Source organism: Polypterus senegalus, chromosome 17 (genome assembly GCF_016835505.1).
Source record: "Polypterus senegalus isolate Bchr_013 chromosome 17, ASM1683550v1, whole genome shotgun sequence".
Lineage (NCBI taxonomy): Eukaryota > Metazoa > Chordata > Cladistia > Polypteriformes > Polypteridae > Polypterus > Polypterus senegalus.
Window position 1 is genome coordinate 51,018,687 of NC_053170.1, and position 23,655 is coordinate 51,042,341.

Consider the following 23,655-nt stretch of genomic DNA (forward strand, 5'->3'; position numbering starts at 1 on the left):
AGAGCCACGCCCACCAACTCAGAGGCGAAAACACAGAAAAAATGCCGTCATTTATATTCGTCTGTCGTAGAGGCAACATGCAGCTCCGACCCATGCTGACTGTTCATAGAGGCATGTTTCTCGAGGTGAATCGCCATATGCAGCGTGTAAAACGGTTTGCGAGGGTATCCCATGGGATCCTTAAAACATTCTTTTACAACTTAGGTTAAAATACAATGAAGTAAGCAGTCTTTAAAAACCGAGTTTTCGGTTACGATGCACCATAGCACACTGTTTTACACGCTACATACAGCAAGTCGCTTCCGCGACAAACATACGTCTTCAAGATGATCCTGCACTTTGTACACACCCACCTCGCTACCTGTGCCTCTGTTTCATTACCGTCTCACCTGCTTCACCAATGCAGGCCCTGCAACAGTCGAGACGCTCTCTCAGCAGCTGAACTTCTCTGTGCCCGACCGGTTCACACAGAGGCACCACACGACGCGGCAGGACTATCTAAGAAGAGGCATGTTTGTCACGGATGTAAATCTCTGTACGCGGTGTGTAAAACAGTTTGTTTCTCGTGGATATGAATCGTTGTATGCAGCGTGTAAAACAGTTTCCGAGGGGTTTCCCATGGTCTTAGACCCATCTAAGAAAAATCATGTCGCGGCTGTGAATCACTGAATGCAGTGTGTAAAACAGTTTGTTTGTCGCAGATGTGAATCGTTTTATGCGGCATGTAGAGCAATCTTACAGTTGGTGAGCGAGTCTCTGTTAGTTGCTCTTGTGAGCGGGCACATGACCAGGCAGTGTGTGTGCTTCGAGAGCGTGGGTGGACGCGACAGCGCCATCTAAGAAGATTCATATTTGTCGCGCATGTGAATTGCTGTGTGCCGCGTGTACAACGCTGTATTGTATGTTGCCCTCTCCAGAGTTATATCTTTTCATTCACCTACAGTCGTATACACAATGAAGTAAGCAGTCTTTAAAAACCGAGTTTCCGGTTACGACGCACGTCCGCGTGACCATAGAAAACTGTTTTACACGCTACATACAGCAATTCGCATCCACGACAAACATGCGTCTTCTTAGATGCTCTCGCACTTTGTACACACCCCCCCTCCCACCTCGCTACTACCATGGTCGGGTGTCTTTGTGGATTATATTTAGAAAGGCAGCCAAAACCGCACAGAGCAATGAAAACTCAACGACTCGAGTGACGAGTTGGAGGTGGGCACATGAGCAATCAGTGCATACTGGACGAGAAATCAGCACACTAGCATGATGGAGGGAGCAGGGTGGATGTCCTTCTCCTCTCTTCCCGTTCCACCCTCCGCGCCTGTGCGCCGCACGGACGATTGTGTGTTGGTTTGTTCCATGCATTGTTACAATTTTGCTTTTCTTGCTGATTTATTACATTACCAATTTTTCAAATGTTAATTTTCTCCCTGTGCTTAAAAATCATTAAAAAAATGGCCTGATTATGCGGCGTATGGTACGCCACGGGTTGGCTAGTTTCTTAATAATTAACTAGTTGTCAATATATAAATGGTTACTGATAAAGTTTATTGCAATATTTAAAATGTGCACCTGTGTATAATACAATTTCCAAAGCATGCATAGCAAAACAAATTTTCTGTTAGACAATTATAAAGTTATATAGTTCTTGGTAATTTATGTTGCACATTAAATGTTTCATTAATGAGCCTTAGTTGTAGATCACTGCTGATGATTTTCATCTTTTTTCGTTCTTCTTGGAAATCTATACCAAAAATAAAGCATATACTTAATTACAAAAAAAATGACAATTTAGTCAGATTTGACAAACTTTTCTATAAGTTAATTTTCAGCAGATATCATTATTGCATATATCATTTTCCTGTTTTTATTGTAAATAATTGTTAAAACAATACATACTTGAAGTAAATTAAATATTTAATCATCTTCCAGAATTATGACAATAAAAATAACTATATGTCTATTATAGAATAAAACACTAAGATCAGTGAGTTTGTTCAGTCCCTCAGAGCAATCTGATTGGTCAGTTTAACATTGGTGACACATTGAGAGAACTGAAATGTATCTATTAGAACTGCTAAACGTGTGCATCTCAAATAATTTTTATACATTGTATTTCCTTCTTGTAAATAATATATATAAAATAACGATAAGATGTTAAATGGTCAATTAGAATTTTCTTTTTTTTACCTGGCAAATTAAGACCTTCAGGAAACTGAGAAAATGCCAGCTGTAATGTTTTCTCTATATCCTTTTCCAGTGTGTCTTTTACATGATCCTATAAGACATTAGTTCAGTAAAGAAAGTAAAACATTTCAAAACAACAAGTGTAACAAATGTGGTGGGCTGGTGCCCTGCCCAGGGTTTGTTTCGTGCCTTGCACCCTGTGTTGGCTGGGATTGGCTCCAGCAGACCCCCGTGACCCTGTAGTTAGGATATAGTGGGTTGGATAATGGATCAATGGATGGATTTTAACAAATATATCAGCTAGAATTTTGGATTTAAACCAAATTGTGGTTTGGGATTGGGGGGATGGAGCCCAGTAAAGCAAACAAGTACAGCAGGCCAATGTAATCGTAGTGGACCTAAGATTATAATAGTATTTATTATTTTTAATTGCAATTTAAAATATTTTATGGAAAACTGCACAACAAATATAGAAAATAAAAAAATATACATAGTTAAATTTTAAGCACTGAGTAAAATATGTTATAATGCACTTAAAAATCCCAAAGTTGTCATTCCAGTATTTTAATAACAAGTTCCAGAGTGCCTACCCTAAATGAGAAAAGCTTGGTTTGTAGCCATTGAGTAGTTAATTGCTAGAAAAGTGAAGAATGCTATTTGCAGTACACCTAGGATAGTAAAACATTCAAAGTACAGAACAGAACACCTGAGAGGGGATACAGAATTTAACGGTCTCGTGAAACTTACAGTAGTAAAGGTAATATTTTTGTTTCTATAAATGAAAATTTATACATACAAATACATGCAAATTTCCATGCTAGAATGTGTTCAGATAACTAGCAGGTTTATCACATAATGCATTATAGCTTCCTGGCTAGCAAAAGAAAGTGAATTTCAATTTACATTGTCATCTTTGAAGGAGTGTTTCAGCTGATCTATATTTCAGAGGTGTAAAAATGACATTTAGGTAATACTGGATATTGAAAAAAAAATACAAGACTTTTGTTACTCATGTATAATAATACAATGAACATCAGGACCCTTACCATGGTGACACTGTATGTTATTACTTACCAGTTATTATTTGATTGATAGTCATATTTAAAAAAATTCCACAAACCTTCAGTTTGCTGAACTCTTGAAGCATTTTATTCTTTGCATTTTCAAAAATTTGATTTTTTAACTCAACCAGTCTTTTTGTGAACATTGTTTGTACATTAATCATAAAATTGGAACCTTTTATTTTGCTGACCTCTGCAAAAATAGAAATGACACACTTAATTACTGGGTTTTCCAATAAATCACACATAAAAACACGTCTGAAAAATGAACAGAGAACATTTAAGATACAGCATAACTTATTATTTAATTTGTGCTTGTTTATTTTGCTGTAATCTGTAGTACAGGGTGGGCCATTTATATGGATACACCTTAATAAAATGGGAATGGTTGGTGATATTAACTTCCTGTTTGTGGCACATTGGTATATGTGAGGGGGGAAACTTTTCAAGATGGGTGGTGACCATGGTGGCCATTTTGGATCCAACTTTTGTTTTTTCAATAGGAAGAGGGTCATTTGACACATCAAACTTATTGGGAATTTCACAAGAAAAACAATGGTGTGCTTGGTTTTAACGTAACGTTATTCTTTCATGAGTTATTTGCAAGTTCCTCTTTGTTTACAGCCATTGACATGTTGCAGAGATTAACACGTGAGGAGCGGATAGAAATTGTGTTGATGTCTGGTGAACGCAGTAACCGGGTCATTGCAGCAGATTTCAATGCAAGACACCGTACGAGACCACCCATCTCACATGCTACAGTTAGCAAACTGCTTGCTAAGTTTCGTGAAACTGGTTTAGTACTGGATTTGCCAAAATGTGGAGGCATGAAAACTGTCACTAATGAAGAAACATCAGTGGCTGTCCTAGCTTCATTCAGCAAGAGCCCAAAGCGTAGCACTCGCCGCATGTCACTGGAGAGTGGCATTAGTCGAACATCCCTTCAGCGGATATTAGCTACTCACAAATGGCACCCTTACAAACTCCAGCTACTGCAGCGTCTCAACGAGGATGACCCAGATCGGCGCACTGAATTTGCAGAATGGGCAAAACAAAAATTGGAACAGGACCCTCAGTTTACGCAGAAGATTTTGTTCAGTGATGAGGCAAACTTTTATGTGAATGGTGAAGTTAACAAACAAAACCCCAGCTATTGGTCTGACACTAACCCACATTGGATAGATCCCTCCAAGACTGTTGGAACAAAAAAACTGATGGTATGGTGTGGTATATGGGGTACAAAGATAGTGGGGCCATTCTTCATCAATGGAAACCTCAAGGCCACTGGATATGCGAAATTGCTACATGATGATGCGTTTCCCTCTTTATGCACTGAAGCTAGCACGTTCCCTGAGTTTTTCCAGCAAGATGGTGCACCACCACATTATGGGTGTCAGGTCCGAGCATTCCTAGATGAACAGTTTCCTGGAAAGTGGATCGGTCATCGTGGGCCAGTTGAATGGCCCCCAAGGTCTCCCGATCTGACCCCCTTAGACTTTTATCTTTGGGGTCATCTGAAGGCAATTGTCTATGCTGTGAAGATACGAGATGTGCAGCACCTGAAACTACGGATACTGGAAGCCTGCGCTAGCATTTCTCCTGCGGTGTTGCTATCAGTGTGTGAAGAGTGGGAGAAGAGGGTTGCATTGACAATCCAACACAATGGGCAGCACCTTAAACACATTTTATAAGTGGTCAGAAACTTGTAAATAACTCATGAAAGAATAAAGTTACGTTAAAACCAAGCACACCGTTGTTTTTCTTGTGAAATTCCCAATAAGTTTGATGTGTCAAATGACCCTCTTCCTATTGAAAAAACAAAAGTTGGATCCAAAATGGCCGACTTCAAAATGGCCACCATGGTCACCACCCATCTTAAAAAGTTTCCCCCCTCACATATACTAATGTGCCACAAACAGGAAGTTAATATCACCAACCATTCCCATTTTATTAAGGTGTATCCATATAAATGGCCCACCCTGTATTGTTACTGTAGGCTATGTTTTCAAATAATTATTTAAATTAATCTTTTGCTGTACTTCTTCCTTTTCATCATATCCTGCTTCTATGTGGGGTCGATGTGCCCGATCAATTTTCTCCAGCCATAGTTTAACTTTGCCCCGACAGGCCTGACAAAATTCCATCCCACCTCTGTCCACTCGAATAGATTCTGCCCAGTTTTTGCTGCATTCGTCAAAGGTTCATTTCCTACTTTTCCCTTTAAAGGACACTTGAGTTGCACTCATAGCCTAAGTGGAGTCTTAAAAGAGCAGAATATATATGGGGGAAAAAAACCCTCATATGCAAGTAAATCTTTTCATGACTTTTTTCAAGTTCACAATTGTATTATGGGATTGGAAGTTATTATTTAAAGAAAGTTAAATACATTTATCTCTTTTTGTAACATGTTTGTTATGTCTGATTATTTTTCCACCATGGTTACAAAAGAGATGGCTATTGGCTCTAATCTGTTCTACATCAAGAAAGGACACATCCCAGGGGAGAAACAGAGACCCCTGATGGGTACTCTGCTATTTATCAAATCAAAAAAATTGTCTGGGAATTTATCATGATTGTTATTTAGACTGTAAACAAACATCAGACCTACATATTTTATCCGAATCAGGTACCACATGCACATGCCGTGAAAGCACACACAGTGTAAATTGCATATAGCATTGCATTTGTTTAAAGAAAAGTACATATGGTAGTTTTAATACAGATGAGGTGACAGCTAAGACTGATCAGAGCCAAGTTACTATTCAACACTAACTTATAGTATAAGTACAAAACATGCACAAAAGAGAAAAAAAATTGTGCATGTACAGATAAGTAAAAAATATAATCTATACTAATAAAAGGCAAAGCCCTCACTCACTTACTCACTCATCACTAATTCTCCAACTTCCCGTGTAGGTAGAAGGCTGAAATTTGGCAGGCTTATTCCTTACAGCTTACTTACAAAAGTTAAGCAGGTTTCATTTCGAAATTCTACACGTAACGGTCATAACGGTCGACAACGTCCGCCATGTTGAACGTTCTTATTCATGGCCCCATCTTCACGAAATTTGGTAGGCAGCTTCCCTGCGCTAACCAAAACCCACGTACGTACTTATTTCGATGGTATGACGCCACTGTCGGCCGCCATATTGAACTTTCCAACGTCACTAATTTTCCAACTTCCCGTGTAGGTAGAAGGCTGAAATTTGGCAGGCTCATTCCTTACAGCTTACTTAAAAAGTTAAGCAGGTTTCATTTTGAAATTCTATACGTAACGGTCATAACGGTCAACAACGTCTGCCATGTTGAAATTTCTTATTCATGGCCCCATCTCCACAAAATTTGGTAGGCGGCTTCCCTGCGCTAACCAAAACCAATGTATGTACTTATTTTGGTGGTATGACGCCACTGTCAGCCATCATATTGAACTTTCCAACGTCACTAATTCTCCAACTTCCCGTGTAGGTAGAAGGCTGAAATTTGGTACTTATTTCGGTGGTATGATGCCACTGTCGGCCGCCATATTGAACTTTTCAACGGTCTTTGTTACTTATGGGCCCATCTTCAAGAAATTTGGTACGCGAGTTCCCAACGCTAACTGAATCCTACTTACGTACATATATACATCCATAGCCTACAGCTCGGGCACCATGTGAGGCGGTGTTGGGTCCCCCATCCCAACGCCTCCCATGTTGTTGGCTGCCTGCCTATATAAGGCCGTCCGTCGCTCCAGTCTCTACATTCCCTTCCTTGCTTCGCCACAGGATTCACATCTCCCTGCTGATAACTACAGCCTTTTTATTTAATCCACGGCTTCTCCGCTGTTTTACTGTTCATTTATTACGATTATAGTTATTGTGTAGGTATTTTAGACTTACTTTACATTGTTCAGATACCCATTTCCTTTATCATTCCAACCATACCCCCATTAACATGTCTATCGAGGTGATCACCATCAATCAAAGAACTGTCACTTACCGAGTGGTTTCCATGCCCAGAGATGGCACCTACCTTTTCCATTCTCTTTGTTAAGTATTGCACGGCCATATCAGGCTCACTCTTGATATCCGGGACTGGGACAGGTTCAAGGTGTGGACTGATGACGGTACAGGAGATAATTATTCTACACAGGAGCACTAGAAGAGTGAAATGCTTAAGCCCTTCACCTATGCATCTGCATGTGAGTTGATGACTGCCGCTGAATTGTTTGGTTGTCGCTTTCAAGTGTACCGAAATGGCCAAATATTTTACACCTTTCGACAACCGCCAATGCCTCTTAAACATCTTAGATTGACAGGTGACGATTTCAGTAGTGGACCCTTTGATGTTTATGAATGTTTAAACTCTCAAAAGCTGGATGTGAAGTTATCGATGAAACCGGTTGTATATTTACAACGCTTGACAGATGCCGAATGTCTCTTCAACACAAGTCCTACAAATACTGTCGTAATTGAAACAAACCATGAAACTCAAACCGATTATGACAGCAGCAATCCAAGCTGTGAGATTTGAAACAAGATAACTGTTCACATGGCCAACTGTACGTTGCATGCTCAAGAGTAAGCTCAGTGCACAGCTTGGTCATATTACAACCGGAGGGCCGAACTCACAATGTGGTATATAGTAATCCCTCCTCGATCGTGGGGGTTGCGTTCCAGACCCCCCGCGATAGGTTAAATCCGCGAAGTAGAAACCATAGGTTTGTATGGTTATTTTTATATATTTTAAGCCTATATAAACTCTCCCACACTCTTTATAAATATTCCCCGCAGAGTTATACAGCATAATCCCTTTGTATTCTCTTAAATATTAGGTAAGATTCATTGAAATGATGTATATAAACACACTGTTTATATACAGTAAAACCTAAATATTATTTTAAAGATATTGAGTGTCTCCGATATCACATATGTTACAGCCCTTACGATAGACAGGCCACCAGCAATAAATACATACAATGCAAGAAAAATAGTATACAGTAAATGTGTGTACAGTGACACTAAATGTACGTACATGTACTAAGTACTGTAAGTAGAAAATTAATTATGGTTACTCACCAACAATGACACGATGACTTGTCCGATAACAATGAGTTTAATTTTACTGCACAACAAAGGAGAGCGTTACAGTTCTTCCAAAGGAGCCACTTCAGGCGATTGTGTAGCACTGCCGTTGTTCTTCTTCTGGCAGTCTTCAATCCAAATCCCTAAAGCAGATTCCATCCAGACTACTGCCTTATTATATCCACTTACAACTCGTTTTGCACCCTGGTTAAAAGGACACTGCGGCCGTAGATCTTATATTCCTTTCCTACTTTTTAAATAAAAAGAATCGTAGCCTTCAACAAATCCAAAACATTTACCTTCCGTTTGCGCTTGGGCACGGCCCCTGAAGCAGTAATGAAGGGCTTGACTATGCACAAAGATAAACACAAAAGAGCACAACTCTTTACATAGAGAAACACGTTGATGCTGAATCAGAGAGACGAGACTTCCTGGTTAACACTGCATTCAGCAGGCAGGAACTTAACTGCGTGGTCTGATTGGTTAGCTTCTCAGTCAGGAGAACTTAACTGCGTGCTCTGATTGGTTAGCTTCTCAGTCATCTGCCAATAGCGTCCCTTGTATGAAATCAACTGGGCAAACCAACTGAGGAAGCATGTACAGGAAGTAAAAAGACACATTGTCCACAGAACCCGCGAAGCAGCAAAAAATCCGCGTTATGTATTTAGTTATGCTTTCATATAAAATCCGCGATAGAGTGAAGCAGCGAAAGTCAAAGCGCGATATAGCGAGGGATTACTGTACAAAGAGATCCTTAACAAATAATTATTGGTGTATTTTCCCTCAGTTTAAAAAGGTTTAATTTTCTTCTTAATAAAAATTTTAAGGCAGTACTTCGCCGTTGCGAAGCGCTGGTATTTTGCTAGTTATAATAATAATACCAATGTTTTTGACTTGGGAAGAACTACCGGTATTAGGAATGTGTGATCAGGAGAGCTGCCATATGCAACTTAAATTTTGCATTTGCTCTGATGAGTATAAAAATGCTTTTAAGGAAGAGACATCATTAGCAGATATTACAGAGTCTTTGGTGAGACTTGCATGGATTTTGAAAAAAATCCAAAAGCTGCTCATTTTTAAAACCAAACTTTTCTAATTTTAAAATAGTATGTTTTTGTTAGTATGAAAATGAATTGGCAGCCCTGCAAGTCCTACAAAGCTGAAATAATAGTAGTTGAAAATAAACTAAAATGATCAAATTGTTTGATTAGAACAATTAATAAAAATTCATTATACAGTATGTGAAGGTGTTTATCAAGTATCGAATATATCCCTGTCCCTTGTTCTCTTCTTTGAAAAACAAAATCTGGTCATCCTAATAGATGGACACATGAGCCTGCTCTGGCATGCATGCCAGTAAGACAAGCATTTAAAATACACACTATTTAAGCACACACCTGCAAGATGTGAGCCAATGCCCAATAATTCAGTAGAAAACTCCTCTGAGGAAAAAGAAACGAGACACCACCATATCACAGATATGTGCACTCTACCTTTTCTGACTATATGCACTTTTACAGTGAGGCAGTACTGATCATAATATTGACAATAAATTATGACAATAAAAATAACTACAGTATATATCTATTATAGAATAAAACACTAAGATCAGTGAGTGTGTTCAGTCCCTCAGAGCAATCTGATTGGTCAGTTTCAACATTGCTGACACATTCGAAAACAAAATGTGAATGTGAGACGAACAAGAAGGAGAAAAGGCATAGGAGGCATACTAAAGAGAGTCACCTTCAAGGCTGGGAAGTATAAAATTGGACAGGAGGCAAGGAAGACGCCTTTAAAATAATGACAAAGTCTCAGAAGCAGGCTTTAAGGGAATGTGCCTGACAGAGGGAGCACTGGTCAAGAGAGTTCAGACACACAAGGATACCAAGGAAAGGTGGTGAAGGGACATGTAGGGAAAAACACAGCAAATATTTTAAAATTATCATGACTACAGGTAGTGTGGCTAGTGTGTATATATACTGTATATACTGTATATAGATAGCAAGTAGGAGGTATTGTCAAGGCTCTCCTCAGGTAAACAATACTACCCTAGGTCAAGAGGTGGGTGCATTTATCAACACAACCTCTCTTTCCATCTACAGTTCAGGGCAATGTCAACCTGAAAGATGGGTGATGTCACTTCTAGGTCCATGTCATTAGGACCTGAAAGTGCTAACAATGGAACAAATTCTAAATGTCAAAAGAAACACATTAAAAGCACATTTTAAAACATATACAGTAGGCATAACCATTCAAAAAGAAATGCAAACACCCCAAGGTTGCAAAGAAGATATGTACGTTATAAATCAAGATAGATTACTTTCACACCCCTACTACTACTATTCTACGATTCTATTTGTTGGAGGCAATTCCATCTGAGTTCTGATTTGCATGAATCAGAGTATTTTGGGACTTTTTCCAGTTACTGGGATCCAGTTACAATGTTCTCCTATCCTCATTTTAGGTGTGTTCACATATAACGCATTAAGCACATATTCTGATAGACCATATCTGTCTGTCTGTCCACATGAAACAACTTGGCCTCTGTGGAATTTTGTTGCCATGTTTATTCTTCAAAGCAATTTGTTGAGACAGTTCAATTTTTGCTGAAATATCTCAAACAGATCATGCGGTGTTTTAGAATTTTTCAAAATTTCTCATTTAAAAGTATTGGCAAATTTTTAATAATCTATCTTAAAACAAAGAAACATTCTGAGCAACTTAAACAACAAATTAGTTTACTGTATCAATTTTATCTTGACAGCAGTTGCACCAACTTGTATATTTTGTTTATCATTTCAGATAGCTCCTACTGACTACAAACAGACTCCCAGTGCAATTTATTGAAACACCAGCAGAATGTGTGAATGGGTAGGAAGTTGCTGTCACTGGCTGATTGACTGTGTGTGTGATGCTGCCTAAACCTCAGTCCTCCAATTCATTACTTTGTAAAAGGCAAGTTAAATTATCTTCCTAACCATAAAAGTATAAAATGCAAGTAAGGAAAACAAAACATTATCTATATATAGAGTGCCTTGTGGAAGTATTCATCCCCTATGTTGTATGTCCTGTTTTGTTGTATTACAATCTGGAATGAAAATGGATTTTAATTTGGACTTTATGTAATGGACTTAACTAGTCAGTGCTCCACCAAGTGTTTGCGTGGGTAGTTGTTTAATGTGTGGATACTGTACTGTTTGAGTTTCGTGAGCAAAGAAGAAAGTGAGAAACTGCATCTGTTTACACTGAAAGAAAAAGTAACAATCCTGGAAAAAGTTGATTTTGGAATGAAAAAAAAAGACATGGCAAAAGCATTCGGAATTACACCTTCAATGCTATGAACAATTTTGAGTAACTGAAAAAAATAGAAGACAAATTTAACGATTGGTGGTTGGGACTTGAACGAAAAAAAATTAGAAGCATGTTTGTATTTCTATAAAAAAGTTACATCGTATGTCTCATTTTCATTCTGTATTCATGCCTGTATTTCTATAAAAAAAGTTCAGTCTAATGCCTCATTTTCAAAAAAATTTTTTTTTGTAGTTTAAGAAATGCTGTGCATTGTGGCAAAGGCGCTATATAAGTGTCGACCAGTCACAAACTGGCAACAGAGGCATGTGTAAAATAAACAAAAAGAACTTATTTTTCTTCACCTGTGGGCCACGTCTTCCCCATAGGCACTACACAGTCCCAAAGCAATACACAAAGTAAATCACCCCAAACAACAACAAAAACAACAACAACAACAACAACAACTTCTTCTTCTTCTTCTTCTTCTTCTTCTTCTTCTTCTTCTTCTTCTTCTTCTTCTTCTTCTTCTTCTTCTTCTTCTTCTTCTTCTCCTCCTCCTCCTCCTCCTCCTCCTCCTCCTCCTTCTTCTTCTTCTCCTCCTCCTCCTCCTCCTCCTCCTCGATTAGTGGCTGCAGGCTCCTTTTATAGCACGCCCGGAAGTGCTCCAGGTGCTCGTTGACCTAATTCAGGCAGCACTTATGGGTGTGGCTGCAGTCCAGCCTACATGGGCTCATTAAGCCATGCAGCTGTGTGACGATGCAGGTTCAGCTCCATGCTCCATTTCAGCTTCTGGGAGCCCTTTTAACCCAACACCGTCGGTAATGTCACAGATGAGCTTAACAGTGAGGCAACAACAAAGCAAGGGGATGGTGTAAAAAGTGTCAAGTGCTTTTATTAAAAATAAAGTGTTCGAAATAAAGTGCAGTGTTTCAAAAATAGTCAATAAATAAATAATCCAATAAAATCCAGAAGTGAAAATGTGGAGGTTAAAAACAATAGATAGAAAAAAAGTCTTCTTAAAAATAACGAGATTAAAATATAACAGGAAGCATTCTTTTAAAAACCAACAACAAGAAGCCCGGTGCCTTAATACTTGCAACTCCCCTGCTGCCCCCGTCTGGGCTTCTCAATAGGGGAGTCGCCCTACTTGCAGCTGACCTTCTCTGCTACTGACTGGTCAGTCGCCTTTCTGATCCTTGGCTCCAGTAGGCACCACCGAACAGCGACTTGGGATTCCCCTAACAACCAAGGCTCTCACCTTGGGGACACCACGTCCCAAGTCCCGACTCCCGCTGCCTTCCACGGCCTTACGCGGAGAGTCCTCCGCCTTCCGGTCACTCCCACCCTCTAAAATAAACTCTGCGGGAGCGACCACAACTACTACTTTCCCGGGTGTCGGCCAAACACCCAGGCTGCCTGCTCAACTGCCGCGAGCCTGCTTTCGCTCGCTTGTTCTCCAGCACTGGCTTTCTCTTTTTCATCTCACTGCTTCCTGCTTTCCTCTACAACCTCCGTTCTCTTTTTTTCTCTTTTTCGTTCTACCCTTTCTTGCCATTTTGCGCTTATATATATGTTGAAAGAGGGCAAATTAGCAGCCCCAGGAACAATCATGGATGTGGGCAGTCCTTCACCTGTGTACTTAGGTGAGAAACGCCCACACAGCAGATTGCCCTGAGAACTGCTTCAGCAACACAACTACCATGCCCCTTCGCTATATGGCGGCGGACAGTGGCATCATATCACCGACATAAGTACGTACATTGGTTTCGAAAAGTGCAGGGAAGCCACCTACCAAATTTCATGAAGATGGGGCCATAAATAAGAAAGTTCAATATGGCGGACTTTGTCGACCATTATGACCGTTACGCGTAGAATTTCGAAATGAAACCTGCTTAACTTTTGTAAGTAAGCTGTAAGGAATGAGCCTGCCAAATTTCAGCCTTCTACCTACACGGGAAGCTGGAGAATTAGTGACATTGGAAAGTTCAATATGGCAAATGACAGTGGCGTCATACCACTGAAATAAGTACGTACATTGGTTTTGGTTAGCGCAGGGAAGCCACCTACCAAATTTCGTGAAGATGGGGTCAGCCTTCTACCTACACGGGAAGTTGGAGAATTAGTGATGTTGTAAAGTTCAATATGGCGGCCGACAGTGAATTTCTGTCACTGAGTGTCTTCTTTTTTTTTTTTTTTATTTATTTTTATTCATTTTATTACAATCCATACAAAGCAATCAAGTTTTTACAAAGAGAAAAATTAAGTTAAGAATAGATCGATCCCCACCCCCACTGAGCGTCTTCTTACCTCTAACCTCTCTCTCTCATTCTTCCTAGGGCACGAAACGGAAGCAGAAGCAGACAATGGCCGACAGTGAGATAAATCACTTTGCAGTTGCGGTCGTAGTAGAAGAACTCCAGGCACTTGACGAACAGATTCAGAAACTCCTGTCCCGATGGAAATACCTTAGAGATCTGAAGGCCCGGCTACTGGATAAACTGTCCTCGCCATCTGTAATCGGCGTAACATCAACCCCGCGTTGTGCCAACCTCACCCCCGCGTCTCGTAGGAGCGACACCGCTGATGACCTCGGCGGATTTCAGCTATGCAGGCAGGGCTTCAAGGCCAGAGCACCTCCATCGGCACAGGCGAGCATCCTAACTCAGAACCGGTTCGACCCTCTCCGCGTCCCCAGTTCGCCTTCAGCCCCTGGTGATGTAATAATGGTAGGTAATTCTATTGTTAGAAACCTTAATATCGCATGCCCTAATGGAAAACCGTTTGTTTCTTGTTTTCCCGGTGCTCGTGTCCGAGATGTGATGAGACATGCGCCGGCAATCTACGAGAAGCGCATGGAGAGGGCAGTTGGAGCGGTTGTTTTGCATGCCGGCGTAAACGATATAAGGCACCAACAATCAGAAATCCTCAAGGCTGACTTTGCAGCTTTGATTAAAGACACGAAGGAGAGGACCCCATCTGCAAAGATCTTCATTTCGGGTCCACTACCTCTCGTCAGACGATTCAACGAGTACTACAGTCGTCTGCTAGGATTAAACAACTGGCTACAGGGTTTCTGCAAGAAGCAAGACATCGGTTTCATCAACAATTGGAATCTCTTTTTGGAAAGGCCGCGTTTCTTCAAGCGAGATGGCCTGCATCCGAACAGTTTCGGCGCCCGGGTCCTCTCCGAAAACATATCTAAGGTAATTTGTTTATTTTGACTATCTCTGCTCTTAACCCCTTCCGAAATGATACTGTTGTGCTAGGACATGATAAGTGTTTAATAGAATCTTCCGTTAAAGTGCACAACATTAATACTTTAATAAGCAATCTCAATGCACGTAGAAAATCTAGGCAATACGGGATAATCACCAATTATCTAATTAAAATTACTATTTTAGAGGAACAATGTATTAAAACTATAAAAACAGATCACAGATTAAACAAAAAATACACACAGAGCGGCGCAAATAAAAATAATTTAGTTCCTATTCCAAATATCAATAACGCACATAGTATTCATCTCTGCCCATCCGAAACATTAAATATGGCACTATTAAATGTTAGAGCTTTAACTAACAAAACGTTTTTATCAACGATTTTATTAGTGATAAAAAATAGATTTTATTGCACTAAGTGAAACGTGGCTTAACTCAGATGGCGCGGCTGTTTTAATCGAATCTGCGCCTCCGGATTACAGTTTTACTCGGGCAGATCGCCAAGGAAAAAGAGGCGGGGGGCTTGGCAAACATTTACTCGAGCCGGTTAAAATGTAAAGATGTCAGTTTTGGTAAGTTCAAGTCCTTTGAGTATCTCGCTGTTGTTATCCATGGAGATTCTCAAGTTCTAGTATTATCCGTGACTTAATGTCAATTTTAATTACTAACTATGACACACTCCTAATAGTTGGCGATTTTAATTTTCATATAGATAATCAGTGTGACCTAAAAGTAAAAGAATTTATGAACCTCCTGGACTCTTTTGATTTGAGACAGCTGTAAATCAGCCTACACATAAAGCAGGTCATACGTTAGATTTAGTGATTACTAAAAGACTAAAAGTTGATATAAAGCAGATCATTGATATTGGTCTATCAGACCATTTTCTCCTACTTTTTAATATAGAAATAATGATAAAAACACCATGAGAAGCATATTGTTAAAAAACGCTTCTTTGACTCAGCAGCAGCTTTAAAACTTACAAACATTCTAAGCAATCAGTCCGTTTATAGTGCCAACTATAATAGCGAGGATAATGTAAATAGTAAGGTGGAAAGATTTAATACTAAAGTGAGAGCTGCTGTTGACATAGTTGCACCTGAAAAGACAGTTAAAAAATCTTCTAGCATTGTTATACCATGGAAGACCCAAAGAGTGTCTGATTTAAAGAGAACATGCCGTAGAGCTGAGCGTAAATGGAGGAAGACTAAACTAACTATCCACTATGAAATATTAAAAGTTAAAATAACAGAATACAATAACACTGTCCGTCTTGAGAGGCGCTGCTATTTCTCTAAGATTATAAACAACAATGCTAGTAATCCCAGAGTCTTATTCTCACAATTGATCGTCTACTAAACCCAGGTAACTCAAAGGAATGCCTCCTAAGTACTTCCAGTAAAACCTGTGAGGCTATGCTGTATTTTTCAATCAAAAATTAATGATATTAGAAATAACATAGTATATCTCCCCAACACTAAGGATCCTCCTAAACCCCAGCATCCTGTTATAAACAAATTAAACTCTTTCACTAGGATAGATTTACCTGATTTACAAAAATAATATCTCAATTAAAACCCTCCACCTGCTTTGACCCGATACCAACAAGGTTTTTCAAAGAAGTATCAGGCGTGCTAATTGATAATGTTCTTGACATAGTAAATTCGTCATTAGATACTGGGGTCTTCCCAGACTGTCTTAAGACTGCTGTAGTTAAACCCCTACTTAAGAAACATAATCTCGACCCTCTGCTCTTGAAAATTTTAGACCCATCTCTAACCTGCCTTTCTTAAGTAAAGTTCTGGAGAAGGCAGTCATTATGCAGTTAAATGACCACCTAAATAAACATGCTATTCTTGATAAATTTCAGTCGGTTTTTAGAACAAATCACAGCACAGAAACTGCACTCGTTAAAGTAGTAAATGATTTGCGGTGAATGCAGACAGAGGCCATTTATCTGTTCTCATCCTCTTAGATCTGAGTGCTGCATTTGACACCATTGATCATAATATTCTTAGAAATCGCCTTAGTCAATGGGTGGGCCTCTCTGGCAGTGTCTTAAATTGGTTTGAATCCTACCTGACAGGGAGAAAATTTTTGTTAGTTGTGGTAATTACAACTCAAGACACATGATATCCATATGGTGTTCCACAAGGCTCTATCCTGGGTCCGCTGTTATTCTCAATCTACATGCTTCCGTTAGGTCAGATTATCTCAGGGCACAACGTGAGCTACCACAGCTATGCTGATGACACACAGCTGTACTTATCAATAGCACCTGATGACCCTGATTCTTTGATTCACTAACACAATGTCTGACTTGTATCTCAGAATGGATGAATAGTAACTTTCTCAAGTTAAATAAAGAGAAAACTGAAATCTTAGTGATTGGCAATAATGGATACAATGAGGCTATTAGAAATAAACTGGATACATTAGGATTAAAAGTCAAGACGGAGGTAAAAGCTTAGGGGTAATTGTTGACTGTAATCTGAATTTTAAATGCATATTAATCAGATCACTAGGACAGCATTTTTCACTTAAGAAACATAGTAAAGTTAGACCTCTTATATCACTGAAAGATGCTGAGAAATTAGTTCACGTTTGTTTTCAGTCGACTAGATTACTGTAACGCACTCCTCTCAGGACTACCCAAAAGACATAAATCGTTTGCAACTAGTGCAGAATGCAGCTGCTAGAATCCTAACTAGGAAAAGAAAATCAGCACATTTCTCCAGTTTTGATGTCACTACACTGGTTACCTGTGTCATTCAGAATTGACTTTAAAATTCTGCTTATGGTTTATAAAGCCGTAAATAATCTCCCCATCTTATATATCGGAATGTCTGACACCTTATATTCCAAATCGTAACCTCAGATCCTCAAATGAGTGTCTCCTTAGAATTCCAAGAACAAAACTTAAAAGAAGTGGTGAGGCGGCCTTCTGCAGTTAGCACCTAAAATCTGGAATAGCCTGCCAATAGGAATTTGCCAGGCTAATACAGTAGAACACTTTAAAAAACTGCTGAAAACACATTACTTTAACATGGCCTTTTCATACCTTTAACTTTAACTTAATCCTGATACTCTGTATGTTCAATTCATCAGAATAACTATTCAGGGTGGCTCTAAAATCCGTACTGACCCCTACTCTCTTCTGTTTCTTTTTCCGGTTTTCTTTGAGGTGGCGGCCTGCGCCTCCACCACCTACTCAAAGCATCATGATGCTCCAACAATGATGGATGGATTAAAAGCCAGAAGTCTACATGACCATCATCATCGAGCCTTTCCGTGAGAACCCTAAATACAAAGAGGACTGTTTCATTTATGTTAGGTAGAATTCCCAGAGGGGACTGGGTGGTCTGGAATCCCTACAGATTTTATTTTTTCTCCAGCCGTCTGGAGTTTTTTTTTTTTTTGTTTTTTCTGTCCCCCCTGGCCATTGAACCTTACTCTTATTCTATGTTAATTAATGTTGACTTATTTTATTTTCTTACTGTGTCTTTTATTTTTCTATTCTTCTTTATCTAAAGCACTTTGAGCTACTTTTTGTATGAAAATGTGCTATATAAATAAACGTTGTTTTTGTTGACAGTGGCGTCATACCACCGAAATAAGTGCGTACATCGGTTTCGGTTAGCGCAGGGAAGCCACCTACCAAATTTCGTGAAGATGGGGCCATAAATAAGAAAGTTCAACATGGCGGACGTTGTCGACCGTTATGACCAGTACGTGTAGAATTTCGAAATGAATCCTGCTTAACTTTTGTAAGTAATCTGTAAGGAATAAGCCTGCCAAATTTCAACCTTCTACCTACACGGGAAGTTGGAGAATTAGTGATGAGTCAGTGAGTGAGTGAGTCAGTCAGTGAGGGTTTTGCCTTTTATTAGTATAGATTAGTGTAATGCATCTGATTGTAATTAACTCGTAACAATATAATAGTCCAGGGAATAGCCATAGTATTCCAAATACCATAACTGCTTTAGCGTTGTTAATCTCACTGCACCTTCTTTTTCTTCTTTCAGCAGCTCCCGTTAAGGGTTGCCGCAGTGGATCATCTTTTTCCATATTACTCTCACTGCACCACTTGGAGTATTTATATCACTGTATCTGAGTGGGGAATCACAGCAGCAGCTGATCGGAAAGAGAATTATCGTTATACAGCATTAAGCACACGCTGCCTCAGCCACGGCAAAACGTTTCAAAGCCTTTCCTGTGCGGACCTCGTGGTTCAGAAACAGTTTCATCCCAACAACTATAAACGCACTCAATCAATTGCTCCTTGTAGAACTGTTTGTACTTATAAGTACAATTACCCCACTGTAAACTTGCACTACAGTTATAATATTGCACAACCTGCACCACTTTATAAAGCGCGTATTTAAGATGAAATGCAGCAAAATATGTTGATTATATTATACAGATAAAACTTTAACTTCATTTAAATAATCTGTATTGTTAATAATTAAACATGTGAGGACACGGTGCCACGGCACTAGCAAGTTCACGTATTGTTCCTGTCTTGCTCTGTATATTTGCTGAGGCTGGCGCGACACTGGAAGGATAGATGGATAGAATAATTAAACACGTACTATGAAGATATTTCAATGTTCCTTAAAAGTTTTGAAGAATCGTCGTTGTTAACTTACAGGTGGCTTAACGTCTATTACAGAGTTGATTGTGTGGTGATTGGGTATTTGGAGAAAGAAAAGTAAGGACAGGAATTGGAGTTTAGTACGTATGAAAGAGACAGTACTGCTACAATAAATTATTTCATTGAAGGTTGCGCATGTTGCAGCAGCATCTTGTGTGAGACATGAACAATCACTGCACCACCGTGTTCCCATGTTTAATAAAATGCTTTCATTCAAATCATCATGAAAATCATATCACGTATACATCTCAGTATTTTAATTATTCACAGAGCTGTAATATCACGAATGTAATGGATTCTGTGTCTTGTCAGAGAAAGAACAGAAGCACATAATGATTCACACACATACAGCACATTGAAGATCAAATACAAAACAAAGCATTTAACATGCTACTTTAGTTACGATGGGATTTGAGAAACTAGTAAATTAAATGATTTTAAGTTGAAGTTTATGATGTTCTACTTTAATGACAAAATAAACTACGTGATTAAAGTGGAAATTTTGAGATTAAAGTTGACATTTCATGCTTTTTTCCCCACTGTGTGCCTATTTTTTTTTTGTTTGTACCCTAATAAGCTTTCATATGACACTCCGACGGTGGACTACAACTTGCCTTTTCACGGCAAATTTGATATGTGACTTTTTTATTTCGGGCACTGTGCAACTTTGTGAACTTGATCTTTCAAGTTTCTCCAACACGCTATGTCACTCGATCAACTTCCTTTTGTTGTTTATGCCACTGTATAAATCAACAAATAGTACGTTTTTCCTTTGCCTCCACTTGGTATTCGCTGAAATTCTTATATTTTCCCCCATGCTTTTCCCATTGTCTTTTCACAGCAAGCTGAGCTTAAAGGCTATTTATACTGATTTGCATATTGAAAGAGGCATAATTCTGGGAGGAATTGGGGCGGGACAGCAGGCGCGTGCATGAGCGTTACTTTTCATGCTGACCGGGATTTACGTAGAGGAAGAACGTGGAAGTTTGAGTACGCACAGATTCCTGCATCTGGATTTTTCTGTGCGTAAGCACATTTCGGCTTTTGTGCTTACGTCATATTATAGTGCGAATTCTATGCACAGAGTTATGCATGAGGCCCCTGTTCTGACCAATTAAATTCGGAAATCAGAATTTTTTCCTAATTATTGTTTGTGTCACGATAAACAATATTTTACACCTTCAAAGTGGTGAGTGCGTTGTTTAAATCAAATGGTGCTAACCCCCCAAAAATCTATTTTAACAAAACAGGACAAACACAAAGGGGAATGAATACTTTTGCAAGGCACTGTGTATGAATAAAAGACACTGTGGTGTGTAAGCCTTCATGCAGAGAATAAAGAAACATTTATTTAGTAACTTGTCCTGGTGACAGGGACAGCTCCAATTTCACACTAAGCGTCCAAATAAACAAAACATTTTAAAATGTCCCACTTTTAACAGACTGCTTATCTATTTTAGTGTTGCAAAGGTCATCACAATACATTTACTACAGTGCAGACAAAATTAAAAGGGAGGTGTCTGCTTGATTAGGAACGTTTGTTAAATTTGAACAGCATTGCAAGGGGGGCGAAGAAGCACACAAAAACAGAAAACATACTACCATTTCTTTCCACTTCAAGCACTGTATTCAGTTTTGTGTTTACTTGTGGAAGCGTTTTTTTTTTTCCTGTGCCCTAATCCCTCAATGATGATGATGAGAGGCATTCAACAAATAAGACTATATGTGTGGGCATACAAGCTACACAAGTGTCCAAGTCTGGAACTTTTAAAATCTTGTCATTTTGCAATTTACCATCATATTTGCCTGGTATCAGTTCCTGAAATAAAGTTTGCCTTTCTTTCTTGTTATTTTCTAATATTTGCAATAACTGAATCAATTTGCAAGTCCCAATTAATGAAAATTACAATGGCCAGATATATCCACGCAAAGAAGAACTAACGAATTAACAAATTGGCTGATGTGTGCTTTGCAAACGCTAGAGGCTTTTTTTCCCCCGCACAAGAGCAAAAGTAGCTGGGTGTTTAGAGGTGCGTTGGAAAAGTTACTTGTACTTGTACCTGTTCTTGTTATGTGTATTTGAATTAGCATCGAGGAGGTAGGGTAGAAAGCAGTAGTAACTGATATCGGCATTTGTAAGCAAATTGTGATGTCTGTGCAGAAGCGGATGTGGGGGGTTGTGGGAGGAAAACGGAAGTATTGGTAGTTGGTGTGGATGTTAAACAAAGAAAAGATAGTTAAGCATTACACGTGTGTCTACTGCTATTTCTAATATAACAGTCATAACAGCGATTCCTTAGTTTAAAGGAAAAGAAAAAAGGCTGCGGCTGACTTCAAAGAAGTAAAAGGGGAAGGCTCAGCAGTGCACAGGTTAGCGGCCAGAGTTAAGATGCCGATCAGGCACAAGGGGCTGTAGGAGCAAATTAGGTAGTAAAGTTTTATTTATTTGTTTATTTTAGATTAAACAGTCCTTAGTGGTCCAGAGGTAGAACAGCTAAGTGGGCAACAGCGTAAGGGTTCATTAATATGGGGGAATACAAACAGTGTGAGTAGAGAGCTTATAAGTAAGAGGAGTGCAAAGTTAGGAGAAGAGACAGAGAAAAGTAAAGTTAACCTCATAGAAAGACAAATAACAGGCAGCTGAGAGGGAGAACAGTACAGGAGGTTAAAGGGGGAAAAGGTGCAAAATATCTGTAGCAGATCTTAGTGTTACCATTTAAGATAAGGAGTAGCTGAAAGAAGAAAAAATGTAATTTTAAGAAATAAAAAAAAAAGTTAAGGCTGTTTTCTAATCCCAAATCAAATTTTAATAATGAGGCCAGTGCAATGCAAGTCATGTTGGATGTTGGACTTTTTAGATGATGGTTTGGGAAAGCCAGTTGTCTATGAGGGCTACTTCTGCAAGAGATGCCAGCTGATCCAGCACCTCGAACTCAGGGTCGCTGAACTGGAGGAGGAGTTGGCTGACCTGCGTTGTAATAGAGAATTGGCGGACTTGGCCCAGGTGTCCTTTAGAGAGATAGTGTGCACCCCCAAGGTGACACGGGAGGAGATTCCAGACCAGACAAGGCGTAAGGTAAAGGGTGCACCCTGTCCGGGAGCATCAACCCCAGAATTAGAAGTGTCAAACCATTATCATGTCCTTGCAGAGCTGGACGGTGTCTCTGATAATTCTGAGGTGGTAGGGATGAGGAGCCCCAACGGGCCACCTCAAAACCAGTTCCCAAAAAGAGAGAGGTAGTGATAGTTGGGGACTCAATCATTAGGGGGATTGAAGCGCAGGTGTGCTCCAGAGAGAGAGAGTCTCAGACGGTGTGTTGCCTTCGGGAGCACAGGTGGGAGACCTCCTGAAGGGTGGATAGGCTCTTGGCCAGAGCAGGGGTGGATCCAGTTGTCATTGTCCACGTTGGAACAAATGACATACATAAGGGTAGTCTGTCAGTTCTGCGATCCAAATTCAAAGAGTTAGGTACCAAGCTGAGGAGCAGAACTGACAAGGTAGTCTTCTCCAAGTTCTGCCTGAGGAGATTTAAAAGGCTTAACGCGTAGCTCAAATCTTGGTGCAGGGTAGAAGGGTATAGGTTTATGGGGCATTGGGACTCCTTTTGGAACAGATGGGACCTGTTTCCGTGGACGGTTACATCTGAACGGAGGGGCACCAATGTATTGGGGAGGCGATGTGTAGGCTAGTCGAGGATTGTTTAAACTAGGGAATGGGGGGGGCAGGGAGTTTAGGACAGGCCAGATTTAGATCTATACATGGAAGAACAAACAATGGTGTAGAAATAAAAATGCATAGTAATGTAAATTTTAAGCAAACACGTAAAGATAGAAGGATTAACACATTAAAATAGCTTGCCTTAATGCTAGAAGTATCAAAAATAAGGTAAGTGAGTTGGAGTTGTATGTAGCAGAGCACAATTATGATATTATAGCAATAACGGAAACCTGGCTAAATAACAAAGATGGGGATGAGTGTAACATAGAGGATACACATTTTTTAGGAAGGATAGACAGAACAGAAAAGGAGGTGGGGTTGCTGTTTATGCCAAACATGTAAGTCATCTTCAGTTGGATGATGAGCCCCATCTTAGTGAGGACATGTGGCTTGCCTGGAAAATATTAGGGAAAAAGGTCTCATTTTAGGAGTGTGTTATAGACCACCCAATTCAGACAGT

General features: G+C 39.6%; 1 protein-coding gene across 3 annotated transcripts in view; it reads right to left on the reverse strand.

The window, feature by feature from the left end:
* Positions 1 to 1,428: 1,428 nt before the first annotated feature.
* The window catches only part of LOC120517598 (nuclear GTPase SLIP-GC-like), a 151,213-nt gene continuing 128,986 nt past the window's right edge, over positions 1,429 to 23,655 (reverse strand). For 2 of the 3 annotated variants that reach the window (XM_039740008.1, XM_039740005.1), the window contains exons 17-19: positions 3,311 to 3,444; positions 2,194 to 2,281; positions 1,429 to 1,747 (exon numbers count right to left, since the gene is read on the reverse strand). In XM_039740008.1, the coding sequence (XP_039595942.1) occupies positions 1,641 to 1,747; positions 2,194 to 2,281; positions 3,311 to 3,444 (329 nt within the window). In that variant the 3' untranslated portion in view covers positions 1,429 to 1,640. The remainder of the gene's footprint in view (positions 1,748 to 2,193; positions 2,282 to 3,310; positions 3,445 to 23,655) is intronic. The other variant, XM_039740009.1, reaches the window with a different exon arrangement.